The sequence below is a fragment of the Alosa alosa genome, chromosome 2, assembly GCF_017589495.1.
Source record: "Alosa alosa isolate M-15738 ecotype Scorff River chromosome 2, AALO_Geno_1.1, whole genome shotgun sequence".
Classification (NCBI taxonomy): Eukaryota; Metazoa; Chordata; class Actinopteri; order Clupeiformes; family Clupeidae; genus Alosa; species Alosa alosa.
This window is the reverse complement of record NC_063190.1, coordinates 1,960,843-1,985,946: the sequence shown is the minus strand read 5'-3', so window position 1 is coordinate 1,985,946 and position 25,104 is coordinate 1,960,843. Positions and strand designations below refer to the sequence as shown.

Genomic DNA, 25,104 nt, shown 5'->3' with positions numbered 1-25,104 from the left:
GCCGTATATCTATGTGTATTGCCCTAATGCTGCTACTGCTTGTTGGCTATTTTAGAATGTCTAATAGCCTGGTCTGATTTCACCAATAATTTCCACAAAACTCAGAGAGATAAAAAGTCAGACTAAACTAGCAGGGCAGGGAACCAAAGACAAATGACAATTTTTTACATAGATGCCGATCCAGACATCTTCACCAAAGCCACCAACTCCTCAAGCTCGCATACAGTAGAGTAACCAAGCAGACACTGCAGTCTGCAAGCAGCACAAAAACAGTTTTTATATAGAAAAGGGCCAGATAACAAGCATCTATAGTACTATACTGTACTACAAGTCTATGTTATCAAATAAACATGAAACAAAACTTACCAATTCCTGCATAGGTTACCAGCTACGTGCAGAGCTAGCTGACGTTATGTGTATCTTGCTAACATGTAGTCCAGCTGACACTGTAACGTTACATTAGCCTATATTATTTTGCTTAATGAAGGCGTATCGAAATATATTTTTAAAACAAAAACGGTCAATTTACTGTTCATAACTATAACCATAGTCATGTCAGTGTGACATGTACTTTTCCAGTGAATGTTTGTCTGTCTGACAGAAGTTGCTCACGAAGTTCATCACATAAAACAGACAGCGTCAAAATTCGTGATGAACGTTTCCGGTGTTCCAGTTTAAATGGTGAGCAGTTTAACTGGTGATATAGAGCATCACAGTCCCGCCCTTCCTCCGAGAGAGCTTAGTTTCCGGAAGTAAATTTCCCATTCATTTCTCCCATTGACGTTTTGGAAAAATCCGTATCTAAAGAGTTTTAGAGCATGTCTTAGGCTAATCAGCTACGGAGTAACTCATAAGCATACAACATATCATTTCGAGTGAAAAAACGAAGAGAAAGTCCAAAAAAAGTAAAAGGTACAAGACTCTGTACATATTTTCATTTCCGAGCGAAAGAACTACTCATCCCATAAACCACCGCGCCTCACTGAATAATATATAAACAATGCATGAACCAGCGCGAAATCATTTCCAACCGGCGACAGCACGCGAACCCTTTCCTCCAAACAGTGATTTTTATATAGTGAATGTGCAGTTAATAGCAGTTAATAGCAGTTATTTCAGGAGTAATCGTGCAAATAATAGTGTTTTGGTATTGAATGATATATTTACCATGGTGTATTTTATATCGTGTGTGTGTGTGTGTGTGTGTGTAAAAGCGGTTAACGTTAACGTTAGCAACATTGTGCACTGCACAATCAGTGCTTCATATCTGACTGCCATCCAGATGCATGGACTGGTGCATGGTCTGCTCTTGGACCACCATATTCAGTTTGCTGTGAATTATTACACATAATGTTCATTAAATGTACGAAGAAGTATTTATAGGTTAATGAATGATGATATGACTCGTATAGTATGAAGGCTACAGTAGCCTAGCTAATGTTAACTAGCATTACCAACCTCCCTGCAAAACTCACCACACAACTTTGTAGGTCTTGTCCCTCATGCTGGCCCTTACAAAACCCACAAGCTAACCCTCGGACACACAACAGTCAATAATGTGACCCGATTTAAAGTGGTTTTCACCCCTTTGGACACTCTTGATTTCGTCCTTGAAACAGTGAAATATTTACGGGGGCATGGACGGTTTGCTAACCATTTTACTGCAGTGTCTAGCTGCTAGCCGGTGGTAGCATCCAGCTTGCATGTGCTATCAGCTAGCTAGCTAGCTAGTTCAAAAGTTTAAGTACTTAATGAGCATATACAGGGCTTTTTATGCCTCGACTAAGTTGATGTTTCCTATAAACAACAATTCATGTTCATAGAAACAACAAGGTCACTAAAACATTATATTTCATACCTGTTGTAGCATGTAGGCTAATGCTAGCAGCATTATAATGACATTCTAATGTCTGAAAGGCTATTGATTAGCCTATCGGCTACCTGAAAAGTGAAGTGTTTAAACTAGCATTTACAGTGTTCTATTTGATGGTGTATTGGCCCTGAAGTTCGTGGTGTGATATATATATATATATATATATATATATATATATATATATATATATATATATATATATATATATATATATATATATATATATATATATATATATATATATATACACACACATATATATATATATATATATATATATATATATATATATATATATATATATATATATATATATATATATATAAACCACAATCCTTGTTGATACAAGTAGCAATGTTAGTCTAGAAAGTTTTATTCACATTAAGATTTTCGCCATAGGCAGTAAAAGACTCGCCATCTTTGTCAATAATTTTCGCTGATAAAGTTTTTAAACTATGATCATAACGCCTTTCCACCAATCAGAGGCATCACTGTAGGATTGTGGGATTGTTCAGGATTGTGGGTAATGAAGTACTTATCCAAGACATTGCGATTAAAAGACATTTATTTCAAAACAAGGTTAGTGCCCCTTGAATGTTCGTCCTCTATATGACCATATACAATCGCTTAGTACAGCCTTAGCTGGTTTTGAGTCTACCATGTGCAGTTAAGTTTTTATGGCTTATACCCGAATTGTCAATGGAGAAATTGCATTGAATTCTTACTTCCGGAAACTCCTGTGGGCGGGACTGTGATGCTCTATTTGCAGTGAATATTCAACAAGACCCTGCCTACTTCTTAATCTGCTCTGCCTCCGATAGTGCAGGTTTAGGCTACATTTTCACGAAGTGTTTGCAAGTGAGACAGTATAACGGATATCGCTGAAAACATCACCAGTGTATGTCTAATACATGTCCGTTTAAGCATCATCCACAAATATGACACATACTGAATGAATGGAAAAAAATAAAACTAGCGATCTAGCTGGGATTCGAACCACGCATGGACAAGAAAGAGGATCGGATTAGCTTCTATATCGTCTATACCAATACACTACGAGCCGTTGAAATCGATGCAGGATTTGTATGTATATATTGCACTTTTAGTCAAAGTTAACACAGGTTAACATATGTGAGAAATATACGCCCATGTTAACTGGTGCTATCACAATTTAACATGGGCATATGCAAGCCTCAAAACAACAAAGTAGGTTCATCTTGGCCTCACATACCAAAACCTAACTGATGTACAACAAACTGTCCCCACTAAGGCCACATTTACACATAGCCGGGTATTTAGAGAAACAAATATTTCCCCCCCTCCGTTTTCAATAATAACATCGTGCACACAACATTGTTTTCAAAAAACTTGTCATTTACATCAACCCGCATAAATACGCTGTCGAGCGCCATAATAACTATGCCAAACCTATGGGTGGCAGTGTAGGGAAAGGAATAAAGCCATGCTGGCCAATCAAAATCCTCAGAATCGACATCAACGACTAACACAAGCAGTAAAAATGCTGACCTCCGTGCGATCCTTCGCCTCTGCTCCTCCATGTAGAGCAGTTGTTGCAAATGCAAACAGGCCAGAAGCGTTTGCACAAAAGTAAAAATTAGTAGCACCTTAACAGCATCCATGATGATCCTGATCAGTAGCCAAAGAAACTGTAAACATCAAAGCTCACATGGCGTTAAGGATTTTCTGGCGCATAATGTGGCGTTTAAGAAGCTAAAACGCCGTTTATCCCTGTTGACACGGCAGCACATAACCGGCGTTATCAGAAATCTCCACTTTGGCATGGAGGTTTTAGAAATAATCGTTTTCTGTGATAAAAACGGGGTTTTGGTGTAAACGAGAGGACAAACCGCAGAGGAATTTCTGCGTTTTCCCTTCGTGTAAACGGGGTCTAACACTTTACAATTCCGTTTTGGGGGTTAATACTATAAAACAGTCATGTGCAAAAGTTATCAGAACTTATTGTTATCTTAGTCTCGGTGAAGTTATGCAGTGAGCTGTGATTTGAAGTGATCATATTTTTTTTTTTTCTGAGTTAGACTTATTATTTAATTTGTTGGTCCTAATTTGACAACAGAAAATGGTCATCATGGTAGCATATTTATGGATTACAAAACTTTGATGTAGCTACCGAGAGAGTTTGATGACAGATGATGCTGTTTCAGATTCCCACATAGCCTCAATTAGAAAATAGTTTAACCTACTGCTCGTTCAGCAGCCTGTTGCGAAACATTCACGTAGCCTACATGTGTTTGCTATAATAAATATCTTGATCGATTGACAAATAAGCTGTCACAAGACAACATAGGCGTACCCATTCATTTAATGGGAAAATCATGCTATCATAGAGATGCAAAATAACCAGTGGTGCAACTGGTTAGCAGTAGTGAGCAGTTCGAGGCCCACACGTGATCGTTATTTTTGCGCATTATAATCACGATGTATGATCTGACCACAAAAAAAAACGTATGAAGTGGGGTCATGCATGCAGTTTGTTGTAACTGTTTTGGTATTTGAGGCAAAATTAATCTGCATTATTCAAGGCTTGCATTCGGTGTCATGTCACCAGTTAACATGGACAGGATATCAGTAGCTAGGTAGCTAGCTAGTAGACTAGCACTATAGATTAATGATGGTTGATGATGGCATTGAAGTGACTGCTCGTCTTTCTGTGGTGTAGTGGTAGTGCTGATGCAATGCACATTTTGCCTCCGTGAGACTCATGTTTGAAACCCAACAAAACCTTCGTTGTTTTACTTTGACACTTTGCAGTTTGCAGAGCATTTTGTGTGGATAATGCTTAAGCGGACATGCATTACATGAACCGGTGATTTCTGCGTGTTTTCGGCAAGATCTTTCTTTGTATTCTGTCTCACTGTGGGCTTGTGAAAATGTGAATCTCCTGGCACTTGAGGGGCGGAGGCAGAGCAAAGCTGTTAACAAGTAGGCAGAGTGTTGTTGAATATTCACGGATTTTATGCAAATATCACAAGTTAAACTGCTCACCATCTAAACTGGAACACCGGGTATTCTTTTGGAACATTGCAGGCCCAGCTGCAGTCAGACCTGCCTACCTCGCCATAACAGGTCGATTTGATTGGCTAATCAGTCAGATGTAGCCATCAATCAAGCCGAATCCAAACATATGATTTCTAATGGTTGCTTAGGTACTGAAAACACAGTGATTCCTTGTCAAGGCCTGATGCGGGACTTAACAAGAGAAGACGTGCGATTGGATAAAAATGTATCGCACCCCCTCACTATTTGTTCACACAATCTGCCAATCAAATCACATCGGACAGCGGTGGGATATCACCGAATCACCGTCAAGAACGATCGCGGAAGGAGAAGCAGAAGCAAATAATAAATGCTAACGTACAATGTTATTAAAGACACTATTATTTTTCATTCGTTTGAAAATAGTTAGGCCTTCAGAGAAGGCTTTGAAGGCCCTGACGGTCCGCCACTGCTTACAACATATGTATTCCTGTCCTCTAGTACAGGGGTGGCAAAACTGCAGCTCTTTGCCTCCTCTTGTGCGGCTCGTGGCTGCTCAACTGATGTTCTCACTTCTCCTTGGAATTATGTGTAACAGCACTGCCAATAGTTAGGCTACCAATGATCAAATTAAAATAATTTTACCGTCATGTGATGGATAGGAATCTAGGCCCAAAAGAAACATAAGCAGACACATTTGTTTCTTTAGCCAGGTTTAATGCTACTGCTGCAATCAGGGAAATGTAGCCTGAAGCTAAGAGCAAATAAAGGAACACTGTACATTGAAGAGGATTTGTCTGTTTGTAGCATAACCCTTCATATATCAACGTACCTGTAACCAAAATAATACCGTAAAAAAACATGTTCTACACATTATTTTGGTACTTGGCAGGGCTCCAGCTTAACATTTTAGGGGTGCAACCAGAAAATTTAGGGGCACACACTGTAAATCAACATGCTAACCAAAATATTCACATTTCTACTAATTTCCACTGATCCATACTTTCAGGCTTGGAATTTCATAATTTTAGGGGCAAGGCCACTTGGCCTTCACTTGGGCATATTTGGTGCGGGGCACAAAGGCCACACGTCAGGGCACCAAGGCCAGTTATCCATACAGCAGGCTACATAAAAATGATAAAAGTTCTATTTAGCCTATTCACAGCAGCAGACTTGCGTCATGGTATGAAACAAACATGAAACATGACATATTCATGGTAGGGTGATGGGCGCAGAATGTATTGTGATTAAATTAAAGTTACTCTCCTCACGAACCGTTTACCACAACAACTAGCGGCTAACATCTTTTAAAAGCTGAGAAAAGCTCTTTCGTGTGATGTGATACATGTGATGTGACTAGGCTACTTCGCGAGTAGTTCGTTAGCACACATCTTCACTGAAGGATGGCTACATGATGGTAAGGCGCCTGATGTTGCGCTCACTCGTTGGTGAGAATCTATTACAGCACTTTTTGAATGGTGGGTCTGCGCGTCTGCTTGAGGTTGCTGACGTTCGTGTCTGGGAATGGGACTGCTTGCAATGTTTCCAGAAACTGACATAGTGGTATGTCATCTTCTGCACACATTTTAACAGTCTTCCACAAACTCACGTCAACATTGTCTTGGCTGGAGGGATTTGCCCGCAGTGGATTTAGCTTTGTTCTTAAGTTGACCTTTTGATTTTTATGGTCGCTATAGGGAGGGAAAGTGAAAACCAGCGCCCCAAGTGGTTGCGTTCCTATCGAAGAGCAGCTCCAATGTTAAGTCCCATAGACCTATTTTTAAAAAAAATATTGTGAAGCCAAATCAGCGATGTTATCCACCAAAAATATTTTTCAGTGTCTATACACTAATAATCTTCTAACTGTGAAAATGTCTAACCCTATTTTGCCTTATTTTAAAACATCGAAATTGCTCCTTTTGTTTCATAAACGAACTACAAAAGAAGTCATGTGACTTTACCCTTCGACGTTACTCACGGTAGCATGGTTTGTTTATTAGCCTGGTTAGCATTGACACTTAACACTTACTGCCAGCTCTTCATGTAAGTAGAAGCACAACACCAGTTATCCAGACATAAAGGTTATCACCACGCGGTTTACATCACGTTCCGTTATTACAAAAATATGTTAAGCCAGTTAAGCAAATTGCCGTATTGATCAGTTAGAGCAGGGTGTCAAACTCAAATTCACAGGGGGCCAAAATTAAGAACTGGGAGTATGTCGCGGGCCAAGCGCAACATTTATTGAATAACCAATGTTTTTAATTAATTAAAACTATATACACACAAGAAAAAAAATAGAATGCAGGCATTTCTGAATATAGCCTAATAGAAAAAATATATTTAATATCTGAATAGAAAAAAATATATTGGCCTATTTTTTGCAGGTGAACTATAAAAATAAATAACATTTAACAACTAGAAATGCAATTCCAAGGAATTACCAGTGCATGAAAATGCTAAAGTTGTGATGTAAAATATCATGTATAGTTAAAACAGATAATACAGAGATGGTTACTACGGTGATGCTAGGATAGACGTGGTTGCATAGCTTAATAAAAGTTGATAGTTTAAAAGTAGACTGTTTAAAAGCTGAATGTAGATAGTTTAAAAGTTGTTGATAGACAGTTGATAGTTTAAAAGTTGTTGATGGACAGCTAGTTTAATAGTTATGTTAGCAATGCTAACATGTTAACTAGGTTAACCATGTGACTTAGTTAACCAAGCTTATAATTTTTAGTAGTTATGCTAACTAGCATACTAACTATGTTAACCATGTTACTTAGCTAACTTGGCTAATAATTTTTAGTAGTTATGTTAACTATGCTAACCATGTTACTTGGTTAACTTAGCTAATCATTTTTAGCAGTTTTGTTAAAAATGCTAACTAGCATGTTAACATGCTAGCATGTTAAATATGCTAACCATGTGACTTAGCTAACCTAGCTAATCATTTTTAGCAGTTTTGTTAAAAATGCTAGCAATGCTAACATGCTAACTTTGTTAACCATGCTAACTAGCTACAGTGGGTAGGAGTCATAGTTGATGAAAAGTGTTGACAGTTGATGACAAGTTAAAAGTTGTTGATAGACAGCTAGTGAATGTAGATAGTTTAAAAGTTGTTGATAGAAAGCTAGTTTAATAGATAGATAGTTTAAAAGTTGAATGTAAAAAGTTCAGTAGTTTAATGGGTTACATTGTTTAACAGTGGATTATTGTAGTGAGGACTTTTATTTTGAAACAGTTTTGGGCAGAGGAAACAGTTGAATAGGTTGTGTAGTCTTAATTGACCCAGATTGTATGCTTAAAGCCTGAGGCTGCAGGTGGCCTGAACACCTGCCATAGGATTCTAATTGCTTAACGGCTGTATTATGATGTCACAATCAGCAATGTTAAGTCTATGGGGATTTTTAAAAAGTTTTTCTTTAATAGTTTAAAAAGTATAAAAGTTTCAAAGTTGAAAAGTCATACCAACCCGATCTGTTTGAAGACCTACGTTACAAAGTTTGAATGAAGTTTCTAAGTTAAACTGTTCAAGAGAAATTGCGTACGGAAAAAGTGGTAAGCGGAATAATAATAATAACTAGAAAAGCATTTCCTGAAGGAAATACAGTGCATGAAAATGCAAAAATATGATGTAAAATATCATACAGAGTAAAAACAAACTATATTGGTTGCTAGGTAGATGAGGTTTAATATAGTTGGAATGACTGAACAGTTAAATAAGTGGATAGTTTAAATGGTTAAATTATTTAGGTAGATAGTTGACGATAACTGACACTTGGAATGGCTCTATTGTTTGCTAGCAGTTATGCTAACTATGTTAACAAAGATAATAATGTTAACCAAGTATGCTAACAAGCATGCTAACAATGTTAAAATGCTAAGTATGCTAACCATGTGACTTAGCTAATCATTATAAGTAGTTTTGCTAAAAATGCTAACTAGCATGCTAACATGCTAGCATGCTAACTTTGCTAACCATGTGACTTAGCTAATAATTATAAGTAGTTTTGCTAAAAATGCTAACTAGCATGCTAACATGCTAGCATGCTAACTTTGCTAGCCATGTTACTTAGCTAACTTAGCTAACTAGCTACAGTGGGTAGGAGTCATAGTTGATGACAAGTAACAGTTACAATGGCTGAACAGTTAAAAAGTTCAGTAGTTTAAAGCGTTAAATTGTTTAACAGTGAAATATTGTAGTGAGGACTTTTATTTTGAAACAGTTTTTGGCAGAGGAAGCAGTTGAACAGGATGTGTAGTCTTAATAGGGCCAGTTTGTATGCTTAAGGCGAGACACGGCAGGCAAAAACACTGATTTTTCATGGTCGGGTCAATTTTGAGATTTTGAGCGAATTCACTTCCTGGATATGTATTCTTTCAAACTGCCATAAAGAAAACATCCAAATTATACATTAAAACATTTATTTTATTACATTTTGTCTACTCGCGGCATTAAATTTCTCCTGAATTTACCAAAAGTTAGCATTCCAAAGTGACGTGCAGTCCCGCTTCTGTTCACCAAAGTCTGTCAAGATAAAGCTCCGTTTATCTCTCTATGGTTTGTTTACTGTGTTATCCAAATAAGGGCATTTCCTTTCTATCTGCAACCAATCGTGAAAGTTCAAAGAGGGATTTAAACTTGTGATTAAGATATGATTGGATACTGACGATTTCTGATAACGCGATTCGTTCAGACGCATCATGTGGTGTACTTTCACACTTCCGAGTTTAGCTTTCGCCGGGACCTTTAAAACTCAGAGAAAATGCCTCTTAAACATTCACGAAAAAAAACACAACAAATACAATTTGCGAGGTCTAACAAGGGGAATAAAACAGACAGCCAACGATGTGAAACTCCATCACGAAGTACATCAGAACGTAAGCTGTCGATGGGAAACCGGGGGAGGGATGATTTAGATTTCGCCACACAGCAGTGGCTTCTCGTTCATGTCACGAAATTAAACCAGTTGATATGTGATCTTGTGTGTCCAAATTGTGCCGCATCGGGGTTAACAATCAATATAGATCCTCAGAACCAAGGGTTCTGTAGCAGTTTATTGCTTGAATGTCACAGGTGTAAGGGTGACTTCAGACGAAGTGTCTTCACGTCAACACGTCTTCAAAGTCAGACTAAGGGTGATGTCGCGTTTGACGTGAATGTCAGAATGGTGCTCTTGGCACACGAATTAGGGATGGGCTATGCAGCTCTCAGGAAAATCAGTAAGGTGCTTGGGATCCCTGCCCTTCACCTAAAAACCTACCAAAGGCATGACAGGAGAGTGACAGGTATGGAAACAGAATAGGAATAAGTTATAGCAATAGAATAAAGTGTCATCCCACACTGTGTTGTTTGTTGGTCAGTTTCAGTTTTGCAGTACAACTTTTGCATTTTCACACCAGTGGCAGAAAGAATGAATGAATAGCCTAATACAGCCATTTCAAATGGTTATGTTGCCAGGGCATTGATGAGGAATATTTTCAAATGGCAAGAGATGGAGAGGGGAACACACACACACACATACAGCGAGAGAGAGAGAGAGAGATGCGTGCACACATGTGCCAACGCTGATCAACACACACATAAAGTCTTGATTTATCATGTTCTGCTGTGTTACTAGAAAAAAAGTATACTATTTAAAAAGAAACCATAACTATTCTCCCATTCATATGATGTCATAGTGTAGCATTGACCTCTCAGGTGACCTCTTTTAGTCTTTTATTTACTGTCCACTTGACTAAGTAGCTGATATAGACTACATGACTCACTCCTTTCTGGTCCTTTCCAACAAATTGGAGTTTTTGCCACTCAAGTGAAAATCACTGTGCGTAATGTAAAAGTGAAACCCAACCAAATGAACAGTTATTTATACAAGATACATTATATTTTAGTGGCGGAAATAGAGAGAGGCCTGGAGTCGCTGCACAAGACCAGGGAGCTGATCAGGCAGGCCTATGCTGATGTTGATGCCGAGTTGGCAGGGTTTCTGAGGGAAGATGCAGATGCTGTCATCAACATAGGGGTTTCCTTTGATGGCACCTGGCAGAAACGTGGATTCACCTCTCATTATGGAATCGGTGTTTGTATTGACATTCTCACAGGCCTTGTCATTGACTTTGAAGTTTTGTCTTCATATTGTCACTCCTGTGCCCTAAAGGAGAATGCCAGGAATGAGGGTAAGATTTCAGAGCAGGAATTCAGCAGCTGGAGGGAGACCCACAGTGACTGCTCTAAAAACTTTATGGGCTCGAGTAAGGCTATGGAACAGGAGGCTGCAAAGAGAATGTGGGCCAGGTCGGTCAGTCGCCACCAGCTGCGATACACAGAAATGCTATCAGATGGAGATAGTGCAGCTTTTAAGGAGGTGACTTCACTCAACCCGTACCCTGGGCATGAGGTTGTTAAATTGGAGTGCATTAATCATGCCCATAAGCGCATGGGTACAGCGCTCAGAAAATTAAGTGCTGAGAAGAAATTGGGAGGCAAGGGTGTGGGAAAGCTGACAGCCAACAAGTGTAAAAACTTACAAAACTATTACAGGGGGGCGATATTAAATAATCAAGGGTCATTGGACAGGATGAAAGCGGAGATATGGGCTGGTCTCCTTCATTGCATGTCATCTGATGACAACCCCTTACATACCAGGTGCAGTGCTTCTTGGTGTTGGTATAGGAAAGCTGAGGAAAGTGGTGAGACTCCTGAGAGCCACACAAAACATGTGAGAAACTATTTATCTCGGGAGGTGGGACAAAAGCTCATCCCAGTTTACCACAGAATGTCTAGCGATAGCCTGCTGCAACGGATGCAGCATGGTGGTACCCAAAATGCCAATGAGTGTCTGAATTCCGTTATATGGGCCCGCTGCCCAAAAACTGTCTTTGTGGGCAAGAGCAGGGTGGCAGCAGCTGCAAGCATGGCTATAGCTACTTTTAATGAGGGGGCCTCTGCCATGCTTTCTGTGATGGCTAATCTGTGGCTGGAGAGCACTATGGTTACCATTAATACAATCTCCGAAACAGATGCGCTCAGAGTGTCAAAGGCCAACGGCGTTCAAACAGCAAGTTTGAAGCGTAAACGTAAGTCTGTTAGCGCAGCAAAGAAAATTAAAAGGCACCAACAAGAGTTGCTTGAGGGCCCCACATATAGTGCAGGAATGAGCTAAGCACCTAGGTCTTGTTCTTGGTGTCCTGTTACAACCAGTGCAGTCTGTTCTGTTTATACGTTTTTGTATAGACCTGTGTTTTGGTTGGCTTTCCTGTCATGTTGTATTTTGGTTGGTTCTTGTCGTGTTCCCTGAGCTTGAATTACATAGTCAATGTTGATGTTGTCATTAATGATCAATTTTTCATGTGTTATGAATAGCATCCAGTGATGACTTTGGATATCATACATGGATACATTGACCTTACTAGAATCCAAAGTCATATTTTGTCTGTAAATTGTGATTTTCAATAGAAATTTGCAGAATTTTGCCATAAAAATCTTTAAAGGCCGATTTCTCAAAATGAGTTTTTTCTCACACTCCATGTACGAAAACTCCACATCTATAGCACGTACATACACCAAACTTTCCAGTCTTATTGCTAACTATAGTTTGAAGATATCTACAGAGGGAATTGTTGATATCTCATTCAAATCCTGATTTATATGACATTATGTTCTTAAAAATAAGGCGAAAATCCGATTTTTAAGGCTTTTGACAGTATTTTCTGATTTATTGGAAAACAAAATGAGATATCCATAATCCCCTCTGTAGATATCTTTTAACTTACTATATGAACAACATGAAAAAGGAATTTTGAACCTGGCTTTTTCCAATTTTTAGTTTTTGAGGTTTAAAATATATGCAAATTAGCGCATATTTAATTAGATATTACCTAATTAGCATATTTTAACAGATTATTACAAAAAAATTGCAATACATTTTTTTCTCATATTAATGTGAGTAATCAACTTGTGAAGTTTCATGGTGATATCTGGAAGTTAAAAATTTTACCCTATTCACCTGTAGTGTCTCGCCTTAAAGCCTGAGACTGGCAGTTGGTCCAGGTGGCCCGAACACCTGCCATAGGATTCTAATTGCTTAACGGCTCTATTGTGATGTCATCAGCCCATGTTAAGTCTATGGGGAAATTTTGACTAGTTTTTAATTAATAGTTTAAAAAGTATAAAAGTTACAAAGTTGAAAAATACAAAGCCCACATGTCCTAAGTAAGACCTACGTAACATAGTTTGAATGAAGTTTCTACGTTACACGGTTTAAGCTGCATTAACTGCGTTAGAAGAAGAAGAAGAAGAAGAAGAAGAAGAAGAAAAAGCCTTGGAATAACAGTACAGTGCATTTTCATGCACTGTAACTAGAAAAGCATTTCCTGAAGGAAATACAGTGCATGAAAATGCAAAAAATATGATGTCAAATATCATACAGAGTAAAAACAAACTATATTGGTTGCTAGGTAGATGAGGTTTAATATAGTTGGAATGACTCAACAGTTAAATAGGTGGATAGTTTATATAGGTAAATAATTTACTTGGTAGATAAGGTTTAATATAGTTGGAATGATTGAACGGTTAAATAAGTGGATAGTTTAAATGGTTAAATTATTTAGGTAGATAGTTGACGATAACTGACACTTGGAATGGCTCTAATGTTTGCTAGCAGTTATGCTAACTATATTAACAAAGATAATAATGTTAACCAAGTTACTATGCTAACTAGCATGTTAACAATGTTAAAATGCTAAGTATGCTAACCATGTGACTTAGCTAACTTAGCTAATTATTTTTAGCAGTTATGCTAACTAGCATCTTAACTATCTTAACCATGTTACTTAGCTGACTTAACTAATCATTTTAAGCAGTTTTGCTAAAAATGCTAATTAGCATGTTAGCATGTTAGCATGCTAACTATGCTAACCATGTGACTTAGCTAACTTAGCTAATCATTTTTAGCAGTTTTGTTAAAAATGCTAACTAACATGCTAACATGTTAGCATGCTAACTATGCTAACCATGTGACTTGGCTAACTTAGCTAACTAGCTCCAGTGGGTAGGAGTCATAGTTGATGACAAGTAACAGTTACAATGGCTGAACAGTTAAAAGGTTCAGTAGTTTAAAGGGTTAAATTGTTTAACAGTAAAAAATATTGTAGTGAGGACTTTTATTCTGGAAACAGTTTTTGGCAGAGGAAGCAGTTGAATAGGGTGTGTAGTCTTAATAGGGCCAGTTTGTTTGCTTAAAGCCTGAGAATGGCAGTTGGGACAGGTGGCCCGAACACCTGCCATAGGATTCTAATTGCTTAACGGCTCTATTGTGATGTCATCAGCCCATGTTAAGTCTATGGGGAAATTTTGAACAGTTTTAATTAATAGTTTAAAAAGTATAAAAGTTACAAAGCTGAAAAAATACATAGCACCCATGTCCTAAGTAAGACCACGTAACATAGTTTGAATGAAGTTTCTACGTTAAGCGGTTGAAGCTGCATTAAACGGCGTTAGAAGAAGAAGAATAAGAAGAAGCCTAGGAAGAACAGTACAGTGCATTTTCATGCACTGTAATAATAAGTTGCCTAGGAAGAACAGTACAGTGCATTTTCATGCACTGTAATAAGAAGAAGTTGCCTAGGAAGAACAGTACAGTGCATTTTCATGCACTGTAACTATTAACAGTTTACAAACTCTCCCTCTGAGAATGGCCGTGCTGTTTGCGCGATATCCTGTGCAACAGTAAAACTCGCTTTTGTAGCATCATCACTTGTAACTTGGCTTGGGTAGTCTGCCTTGAAAGCAGACTTGCTTTCAATTCTCCCACCTTCTGTAGCTTAAGCTTCGCATCCAGATCTTTATTTGTCTTCATGTTTAGTTTCGTAGTGCCGTTTTATGTTGTACTCTTTAGTGACAGCTACGGTGAATCCACATACCAAGCAAACGGGTTTGTCCTTGAATAATATGAACGTATAATCGTTTTCCCACCTATCTTGAAAGCTCCGATTATCAATCTTCGGCCGCCATTTTTCGTTGATAGTTTGTCTGGTTGCATGGATACGTGTTTTGTTTATGAACAGAAAAGGCGACATTAACGATGCAACGCATTTTGGGATTTGAAGTGTTATCGATGTACAGTATGTAGCAACTGGATGGGCTGCGTTGCCCTGGGCTGCGCTCATGCGCTGAATAGAATAGCGTGCTGGGCCAGCTCTGACGCGGATGGGCTGAAGAGAATAGGCCTACTGTCGGGCCAGCTCAGATATGGATGCGTTGTATAAACTACGCGGCGGGCCACTTCTAATACAGATTGAATAATGACCTCGCGGGCCACAAATAAGCAGCCCGCGGGCCAGGCCTGAGTTTGACATCCCTGAGTTAGAGATTAAGCGCCCAAACCTGTGACGTCACATGCAACTGTAGTTCATTATCACCATGTTACGACAAAAACTCAAAACAATTCAACTGATCCTAAAAATAAGGTATGGCCACTTCAAGCAATAAAGGTGACCCCAGTGCCTAACATATGGAAGGCATTAAATTAAGATCCCAATGTGCACCGAGATATATTTTTTCTAAAAAAAAATCCCATCCACTCCGCTAAACTCTAGGAACGCAACCCCTAGATGGCGATGAGATTACTTTCCCTCCCTATACATATTTGCGAGTCAGGTCAATTATGTGTTGCAAACTTCCAAACGAATTGTTTTCAGACTAGTAGTCATTGGGGTATTGTTTAGCCCCGTTATCTAGCAATCAAGCAGTTTAGTGTTTTGCCACCGTGTCAACAGAATATCTGCAAAATCCGTTTTCATGTGTAGATTCCGTGATTCTGACCGCGTTTTCTGCATCGCGGAAATCATAGGGCCCTACATGCAGCATTATTTCTCCAAATAATTAGAATACATAATAGGAAGAAATGATGTGGGTTTGCATTCAATGCAACACCACAGATAGTAGCTATATTAATCTTTCCTTTTAGAGGAAGTTAGAAGGTCTTACACTCCCATACAGAAAAATCAAGGGAAAAAATGTATTCACATATATGCAGCTACATCCAGCTTATATTTAAATAGATGGCTACAATATATTTAATACATATATAGTACAAGAATGTATATATGCAAGTATACGTGGGACCCAGCAATGTAACATATATGTGGATATCGTACATGAACATATATGGTTAATATATTCAATTCACTTATTTGCACACAGGCAGTGATGGGTGGGGTTTACAAAAAACCTTCAACTTCAAAATGCGTCACTACCAACGTACTCTAAGGTCGTTGGAATAACGGTTAAAATGTTTGCAGCTTTTTCACTACATAAGCATAACTAACAGCTACTACTAGTCCAAATGTAAAACGTTTGCTCTGGTTAAGTGGATTGGCGGGAGTATGAGGGCAAAACCAGTATTTTGCCGACTGACTGCATTAGTAGACCTAACGTTAATGAGAGACTTTTTCAACGGCTCTGGATGGGACAACATCTTGCTAGAAACAAACGTTATGTGGTGGAGGGGAGGAAGGCTCTTGGCCGGTTTTCGAGGCCATGGTGGTCAAAATTGCTGGTAAGTAGATCTTCATTGTATGCTGAATTGCTTTCATATAACATTTGCAGAAGTTAATGTCCGAATTAACAATGGTATTATTGGTGGAAGCTGGAAGCTAACCTTTGCTACTTTCTGTAACATTAACGTTAGCATAAATTAGCCAGCGCTAGCTTTATTATTTTACACCTGAAAGGGGATTGAAAAATAAATTCACTGAGAAACGTTTGGACAATTAATGAAAACGACTTGTAATGACAGTGAAATACCAATTTAACCTGTCTCCCTCCATATTTGGTAGTATATTTGCCTCTGGCATGGAGATTGATAGCTAGGCATAAATAGAAGCTAACTTATGATTTGTCATGCAAGACAGAAAATGTAACGGTTAACATTACTAGCCTAAGGTGTAGACATTCTATGCACTGTGGTTTAGCTAGCTAGCTGCTATTGTTGCATCATGGACAACACTTAGAGCTAACATTAGCTTTTAAAAATATATTTTTTAGATAGGATGTAATGTGGTATGTGCTGGAGAGTATTAGAGTGGACGTGTAGAAATTGAAGACACAAGTACTGTGCTTAATTTCATGGAAATGTCATTGGAAGTAATGTGTTTTGTTTTTGTGCACTATCAAACTACTTTGTCATGCTTTGTGCACTGATATTCTTGCAAAACCATTCATACCCATGCTAAATTATGGAAATGTAAAAGTTTAATTGTATTGAAAAGGACCATGTATGGTCATGTAGTATATTTGAACACTGAAACCCCTTTTTTTACATTTTAGAGAGGGAGGCAACACTCGAAAGCTACATCAAGGACACCGGAGGAAGGACCAGAGACCAAGACGACCCAAGCCCAACCCGTAGTATGCTTCACTGACAAATGTTGATGTTGATGCTTAATCATCACATAGACCAAAGGTAATCAAAAATTAATGTTTACTTATGAATATAACTTTTTTGTTAAAGGTCTATTTTCGAATGCAGAACATAACCCTTTGTTTCTGAGAATTTATACATTTGTTTGAGTAGTTTTGATCTTTTGAATTTTGAAGCTTCAAGCTACTGGGGACACAAAGTGAACTGAAATACCTTTCCAACCATATCTTTCTATGATGGTTGGTACAGCTTCCCTACAGTCTCAGATAGCAGTCTCAGATGGGAGACACTTCATGAGTGGGAATATCCCAGGACATTACATATTACTGAGTAGTATATCCTTTACCAACGCCACTCTCATTCATGCTGTATATTCTGTTCACTTGCAGGTTTCAGAGAAGGCTGGTAGAGCTCTCTATGAGTGTGAGCTGTGGGAGATAACCCAGAACTGACAACCACCTAAAGAAGAGGTGGCGATAATGGCTCTCCAAGAGGAGGTTGTGAGTCTGAAGGCTTTTATTCAACAAGGTTTTTGTTTTCATACAGATGTGAACTTCTACATTAAAATGTACATGTTTAACTTTAATGAAATAGCAACTTCTTGGTTGTACAAGTTTAGTAAAAATTTGAGGATGAAACTAACTTTTCCTTTCAGTGTGTATCTGTGTGCTTCTCTCTTCTGTGTATATGATATATTAGTTGTGCTGTCTCATTTAAAAGTGTTAGGCTGTCTGTGTGGACTGCTTCACATTTTCGCCTCACCATCATAGATCTTTTCTGTGTTAGTAAACTGTAACTATTTGAGGTCCTAATTGATAATGCTATTTTTTAGGAGGCACTTAGAGGAAATGCCTGGACCCTGAGAGGACTAAGACGATAATTGGTGAGTTTATTTTATTTGTATGTCTTTCTCTCCAACTCACTTTGTATTTATCTCCAATTATCGTGATAACACAACAGTGTTTCTGCACTTTAGCATCTGTATTTGTGTCACTAATATTTTGCATGTTCTATTTGTATGTTCTGTCTTATTCAGAGGCCACCCTGAAGCAGTTCCCAGGCCAGACACTCACTCCAGATTGCTGGGCCAGGCAATAAATGACAAAGTGACAGAACTGAGGTTCCATAACAAAAACAAAGATTTTCAATAAAATAGAATAAAAGATAACAGAAGTATTGTGTGTTTCTTCCTCTTTATACTGATACTATGGTTGATTTTAAGTAAACACAATAGTGAAATATTTATTGATCAATGCGGAAAATATAGTAGAATATGAAATATATGTCTGAAATATATAGATCATGTGATCAGAATCGTCATCAAGGGTCATGTGATCATGCTTCTTAGTGTCATATATTTAAATATATTTAATTATATGCATAAAATATAAGAAAGTGGCCAATATTGAATACTTACTTATATTTTGAAATATATTGATACATGGAAATATATGTATTTAACATAGATGTGCTTATACTGGAATATGTTTAAGCTGCATATATGTGAATATATTATTTTTCTGTATGGGCTTGGTGTGACTGTCTGTGGCGTCAATAGGTTTTGAGTTTGTGTTTTTACTTTACATATTTGAGATTGAGTTCAATTAAAGAAGACATTGCTATAATGATTCATAAATGAATATTACAATTCTCTATATATGAATATTCAATTTGGCATGATAATTTGATATATTTGTGTGTAATTATTTTATCTTTTTTTTTTTTTTTTTTAGAAATGAGAAGGCTTTCATATGCAACTACAAAGAACATTGGTTTACAGTGAGAAAACTTGGACAGCAGGTACTACCACATGTTCCATGTTCTAAATGTATTTTTATGCATCCATCTTTAAATTGCAGGAATTTCTGTCTGTGGGTTTGTGTGTGTTTGTGTGTGTGTGTGCCGCATATGTGTAGAACTGTTCGCCTGATTGATTTCAAACTTGCCTGGTATCTCGCTACGGGCACGAGTGAGTGCAGTGGCAAGTTTGACGTTGTTTGGATGAGAAATACAAAATATATCGGTATAATAGGCACACATTGGCTTTCGCTGCTCCACTGTAGCCACTCCCCCATCTGTGTGTTTGTGTGTTAACTGCATATTAGGTTAGATTAGATTAGATTCAACTTTATTGTCATTTAGCAGAGTGCAGGTACAGAGCCAGTGAAATGCAGTTGACAACCAGAAGTGCAAAAGAAGCATTAAAGGTGCTATAAGCAATGCTGGGTAACATCACTTCTCTTGACTTTCAAACAAAACAGAGAGCTAGCTCGCTACTTCCTCCCACTCCCTCTCGTGTTGTTCCTGTGCAATTGAAACTCTCCTAAACGCGCATCTCGTCTGCAGTAACAGTTTGTTATGTTTTTATGGGCTAGGTTTGCCCAGGTTGTTTTTGCTGCCGTTTTTGGAGCCTGGGCTGTCCCCACAGAGATGGCGTTTTTTTACAGTGTATTCAGGACACAGACAGCTAGTGGTTGGTTAGGTGATATTTGCAGTATATGACATAAAATGTTTTAGCCTAAAAGCGCGTGGCATCGCTTAGAGCACCTTTAAATGCCAAAGTGAAGGTTGAGTACAGTATTCTGTGCAGTTTTGTAGACAATAGAGATTAATTATGTACAACAGTGTATAGTTAGCATATCAGTGACAGATAAGGAGTATAGAGAGTTATGTACAGAGAGTATAAATAGACATTCTATATATATATGTGATCTATATTAGTGATGTATAATATACACTGCGTTCCAAATTATTATGCAAATTACATTTTTCTCAGATTTTGCTGAATAGTTGATGCAAATGACAGTCTGTATAATTTCAGTCTTCAACCAGTAGAGTATTATTTGAATTTTATTGAACAAACCTCCCAAAAATAAAAGCTCAAAATGCACTGTTCCAAATGATTATGCGCAACAGAGTTTCAAGATATTTTATAGGTTGTAAAGAACTAAAAATGGTAATTTGTTGAATTTGCAACATTAGGAGGTGATATTTATATCAATTTATAAATTAAAGGGAAACTTGGCAGGATTTCCTCCTCTGCTGGAAAAATTGTGCATTATGCTATTTCAAACTGTGGGAAAAGGTAATGATAAAGCACATGGATTTGTTTACAAGCTAGCGAACGGTTAGCATACGTTTGGCAGAACTTTGTGGATGTTACAAGCAGAGTTTTCGCTAGAAAAAAATGGTGCCGGTCAAAGTGACCAGGCAGAGGTTTCGTTTTCCGGACATTTTGATGATGTGCCGGTCAAATATCCTATTATCCCTTCTTAATTAGTCAAATTGAGGAAAACTGGAGACAGGCTATGTAGCTTAAAGAATGACATAATCAGGCTGTATAGAATGCAACATGTTCATTAGCCTAACTAAAACATGCCTAACAAGATCTAGCCAGTATCTTTTCATGGACAGCAAGAGTCAGCTTCGTTCGTTGTTTTAAAAAGGCTACGTTGTTTGTTGCTGCTCCAGTGGTGACTGTTTAACTTAGGCCTACACAGATGCGCACACACAAGAATGAGCGCTCACACCACTACCCCCTAATGCTATGCCTCTTTATTTGATAACAATAAATTAAGAAATGCTTCCTATTCTGGAAAATGTGTAGTTTTTTTTTTTTTTATTTCGGCCGCGGTTCAGTGATATCGTTTAATTGTGTCAGATATTATCCGCTGACCAGTAGGCCTAATCGCCTCGTCGAGGAGGCCCTAACCCTGCAGATCATAGACAGAGAACGCATAGGCCTACTGTATGGTTTGGGTAAAGAACACTTTGCATGTCTAGTCTACCTGGGCCTGGCCATGTTTGAACCGCCTCACTCATTTGTTCGTTATTTAACGTTATACGTTCGACGTTTTAAGCGTGCGCTTCCTATTTGAAATTCAGCATAGGCTATGCGTGTTGTTTAATAGCTTACTTTTTAAACGATAGAGCCTGTTCATTTAAAAACATAGCCAGAGGACGTATAATATAGGCTTACATATTAAGGCTTATTCTCAAATTCAGATTGCAGACGGGATTATTAGCCAATTTCAATCGGACAATTTGACCGGAAAGATTTAATTTTGTCGGACATTTCATTTTTTTTTTCGGCCAATGTCCGGTAATTACCGGACAACGGAAACCCTGAGCCCAGCCTAACAAGCATGTTGCAAAATACATTGAAAGACGCAATTAATCAGAAATAAATAATGTAATCTGCAGCGCTTCATTTAACAAACTGCAAGCAACAGGAGGGTTGAGTCTGAACGACACTGAGTTTTAGACATTGAGTTTTTGATGTTTTAGAAATATTTTCGGAATAAAAATTGTCATTTAACCAACTAGATGTACCGCATAGCGGTACAAAATATGACCGCCGCTCAGTCCTGTACATCCGTTCCGCGAAAATAAATCACACTTCAATTTGTCTCCATATTTTACTCCATCCCCCACTCTTGAAACTTTTGTGTATGCTTGTTTGGCATGCCTGAGTGTTAAAGCGGCTGCACAGAAAGTAGCCTACTGGTGCTGAAAAGGTGAATAGATTGTAGAATAGCCAAAGAAGATGTAGCATTGTTATAAAACCTTTAAAATCTCTAAACAATCACAAGTAGGGCAGTTCATCACAGTTCATCCATTGCAACTGGATTGATGAAAGGTCACTTACCCCTGTAGGCTACATTGTATTTGGGAAAAGCAAAAGGTATCAGCATAATGTTATTTATTTATTTTTTATGTATTTTTAAACAAAAACATCTCTGTCAGTTCCATGCCGTTTTCAACAGCTATCAAAAACAAAGGTCATTTTTGGATGGATGGATTTTTTGTGAATGTTTCTTCTTCTACATAAGATTTTAGTCATCTTTAGTTCATGTAATACTTTATTGTCAATGCACAAATTAAGTAACAGTAGTCTGAAACGTTATTGTTAATGCACAAATTAAGTAACAGTAGCCTAGTCTGAAACAAAATGCTGTTTTACATCTAACCAGTGGTGCAAATAACTGACATGTCCAAATGGGCCTTGATGAAATGCGTCGCTAGACTGTTCATACACATTTTAACGGGCCAAAGTTGAAGAGCTTTTGTCCGTTATTGTTAGTGCAAATATAGGCTGATTCATGTTCCCTTGCATTGTTTAACTGAGGTCCATGGCTAGTCTGGCTTTCATCAGACCAAGGTCCCCAGGGAAGAAATGAAATTTTTCCGTAAAAGTCTAGTGGGGCTACATACCCACCAAATTTCATGTACCCCGGTGGTTCGGTGTCCCGGGTATCAATGACCAAAAATTCAGGGAGTAGATGGCGGAAAAAATTCTTGAATTGTGCATGCGATGTACAAATTTATGTTTATGTGTGTGTGTGTGTGTGCGTGCTTGTGTGTTTGCCTGCGTATGTGTGTTTGTGCATGTGCATGCATGCGTACTATGTCTACTGTGTGAGTATGTGTCATACGTATGATTACTGTAAATGTATGTGTGTGCGTGTGTATCTGTTTATGCACATGTGTGCACATGGAATGGGTTAACATGACCCCTGGAGGCAAACATACGGAAAAAATTGGTCATCCTAGGCCCTACAGTTCTCAAGATATTCACAGAGAACTGTGTCTGCCTACCCTCCTTTCGGGGTCCAGTCCAGCGGGGGGCTACAGATCAAAACGAAGAATGACGGTTCCATGCTATCCATGTGGGGGTACATGCCCACCAAGTTTTGTGTACCGCCGGTCTTTCAGTGTCCGGGAATCCTTGTTGGTGTGCGTCACTAAATGTACACATAAATTATTTTATTGTAAGGCCCCCCATGAACGAAAGTACACAAAACTTGGCATGCATTCGGAGGGTGTCATAATGATCCTACACTTTTAATTTTGTGCAGTTTTGACCTTGTCAGCCAGAGATATTGTGATGAAAACACCTAATTTTTTGCTTTTTTAATTTTTTAACTAGGTGGCTATACATGAAATAAGTGGTAATGGGATGGGTTGACATGCCCCCTTAAGACCAACATACAAAAAGGTGGACCTCCTAGGCCCTACGGTTCTCGAGATATTTACAGAAAACGGTCTCCCGCCACCTACAGGCCAGTTGGTGTATAGTAACATAAATTAATTTATTGTGTGGCCCCCATGAACGAATTCCACAAAACTTGGCGTGCATACAGAGGGTGTCATAATGATCCTACACTTCCAATTTCGTGCAGTTTTGACTATGTTAGGTCACAGATACCTTCAATTACAACACCTCATTTTTACTTTTTGTGTTTAACTAGGTGGCGCTATACATGAAATGAGTGGTTATGGAATAGGTTGACATGGCCCCTTGAGATCAACATACAAAAAAAATGGTCCTCCTAAACCCCACGGTTTTGAGATATTCACAGAAAACTGTGTCTGCCCTACCCTTCTTCGGGGGTCCAGTCCAGCAGGGGGGCTACAGATCAAAACTTAAAAAAACGATGGTTCCATGCTATCCATGTGGGGTTACATGCCCACCAAGTTTAAAAATACCCGGTCTTTCAGTGTCCCGGGAATCACTGGCGGAAATTTGGGCATGCGAAAAAAAGAAAAAAAAAACAAAACAAATCTGACTAAACCTATATGACCCGCCCGGCAGCTTGGCGCTGTCATAATTAAGGATGTAGCTACATGCAACCCAGTAGAAGACTATATTGGCAAATCATTGAACACCATACACACATTTTAGCCTATTCTGCACAGTCTCTACACGTGGAGCGCTAATGTGTCTACTAATTATTCATGTGTGAAAGTCATTAGGCTGGAAGCACTAATGTGTCTCAGCTCATTAGTCTACTTTCAATAGGCCTACTGTACAGCCTGAGAGAGGGAACATAACCTATAGCCTAGGCTACTGTAGAGTAGGCCTAGGCTAAACAATCAGTTGTGAAAGTTATTATGGAAGCGCTAATGTGTCTATTGAGCTCATTAGCCTACTTTCAATAGGCCTACTGTACAGCCTGAGCCTTACTGTAGAGTAAACAGTCAGTAAACAAGCTTTACTGTAGAGCAACCATAGCCTACTGTAGAGTAAACAATCAGTTTACTTAGTTACATTTGTTTAGTTAAATCCAGTTTTCTACCCTATCTCCATAATATGCTTAGCCTATAGAAAGGCGAAGTCGGGAAAGTGCTTCAGAGAAAATGTATTTATTGAAATAATGAACAGTCTACATTCTACTGTCTACATTTAAAGCACGTTGAATCCCTGGGAAGATCTGCGTGTTGTGCGGAGGAATTTGTTGATCTTGTTATTGCAGTCCTTCAGGTCACTCCTCCCCATAGCAGGAAACTTTCTTTGCAGTGTTGAGACCACAACGTTTTTCACATTCTGCGGCAGTGCCCTTTGATCCATCCCAGTTGGTGGTTTTGCTCCAGGCTTTATTGTTCCTCTGTGATGATGGACCTGAAGAGCAGGCATCCGTATCTGCCCACTTGGCCGTAGCTCTGTTGGTGAATCTTAGGGTGGTCTTCGGGACCAACATCACGCAAGGTCACGTCTGCGTGTTGACTAGGATCTTGGATGCTGTCGTTGAGTGTGACGGAGAGGGCCAATGGAGACATCTGCAAGGAGGGCGATTCTGGAGCTGGTCTCGAGGTGCACCTGGGGATTGGTCTCTCAGGCGTCGAATAACTTCTCTGCTCACGTCTCCGATCTTGAAATGGACTTGACATGTCATTTGCAATCAGCCAACTCGTTTATTTGGAATCGAATCGAATCAAAAAAAGTTTTTTTGCAAAAAAAATGCCTTTTTCATTTCAGAATGTCAAAAATGCCTTTTCAGAGACAGTTGA

General features: G+C 38.6%; 1 protein-coding gene and 1 long non-coding RNA gene across 11 annotated transcripts in view; both read left to right on the top strand.

The window, feature by feature from the left end:
- The window catches only part of atxn3 (ataxin 3), an 86,705-nt gene that overhangs the window by 2,859 nt on the left and 58,742 nt on the right, over positions 1-25,104 (top strand). For all 10 annotated transcript variants that reach the window (XM_048270460.1, XM_048270428.1, XM_048270435.1 and 7 more), the window contains exon 5: positions 19,047-19,113. In XM_048270460.1, the coding sequence (XP_048126417.1) occupies positions 19,047-19,113 (67 nt within the window). The remainder of the gene's footprint in view (positions 1-19,046; positions 19,114-25,104) is intronic.
- LOC125312019 lies at positions 15,493-18,439 on the top strand. Its single transcript, XR_007196556.1, has 4 exons — positions 15,493-17,355; positions 17,703-17,841; positions 18,146-18,196; positions 18,350-18,439. It is a non-coding gene; the product is annotated as an uncharacterized LOC125312019 (long non-coding RNA).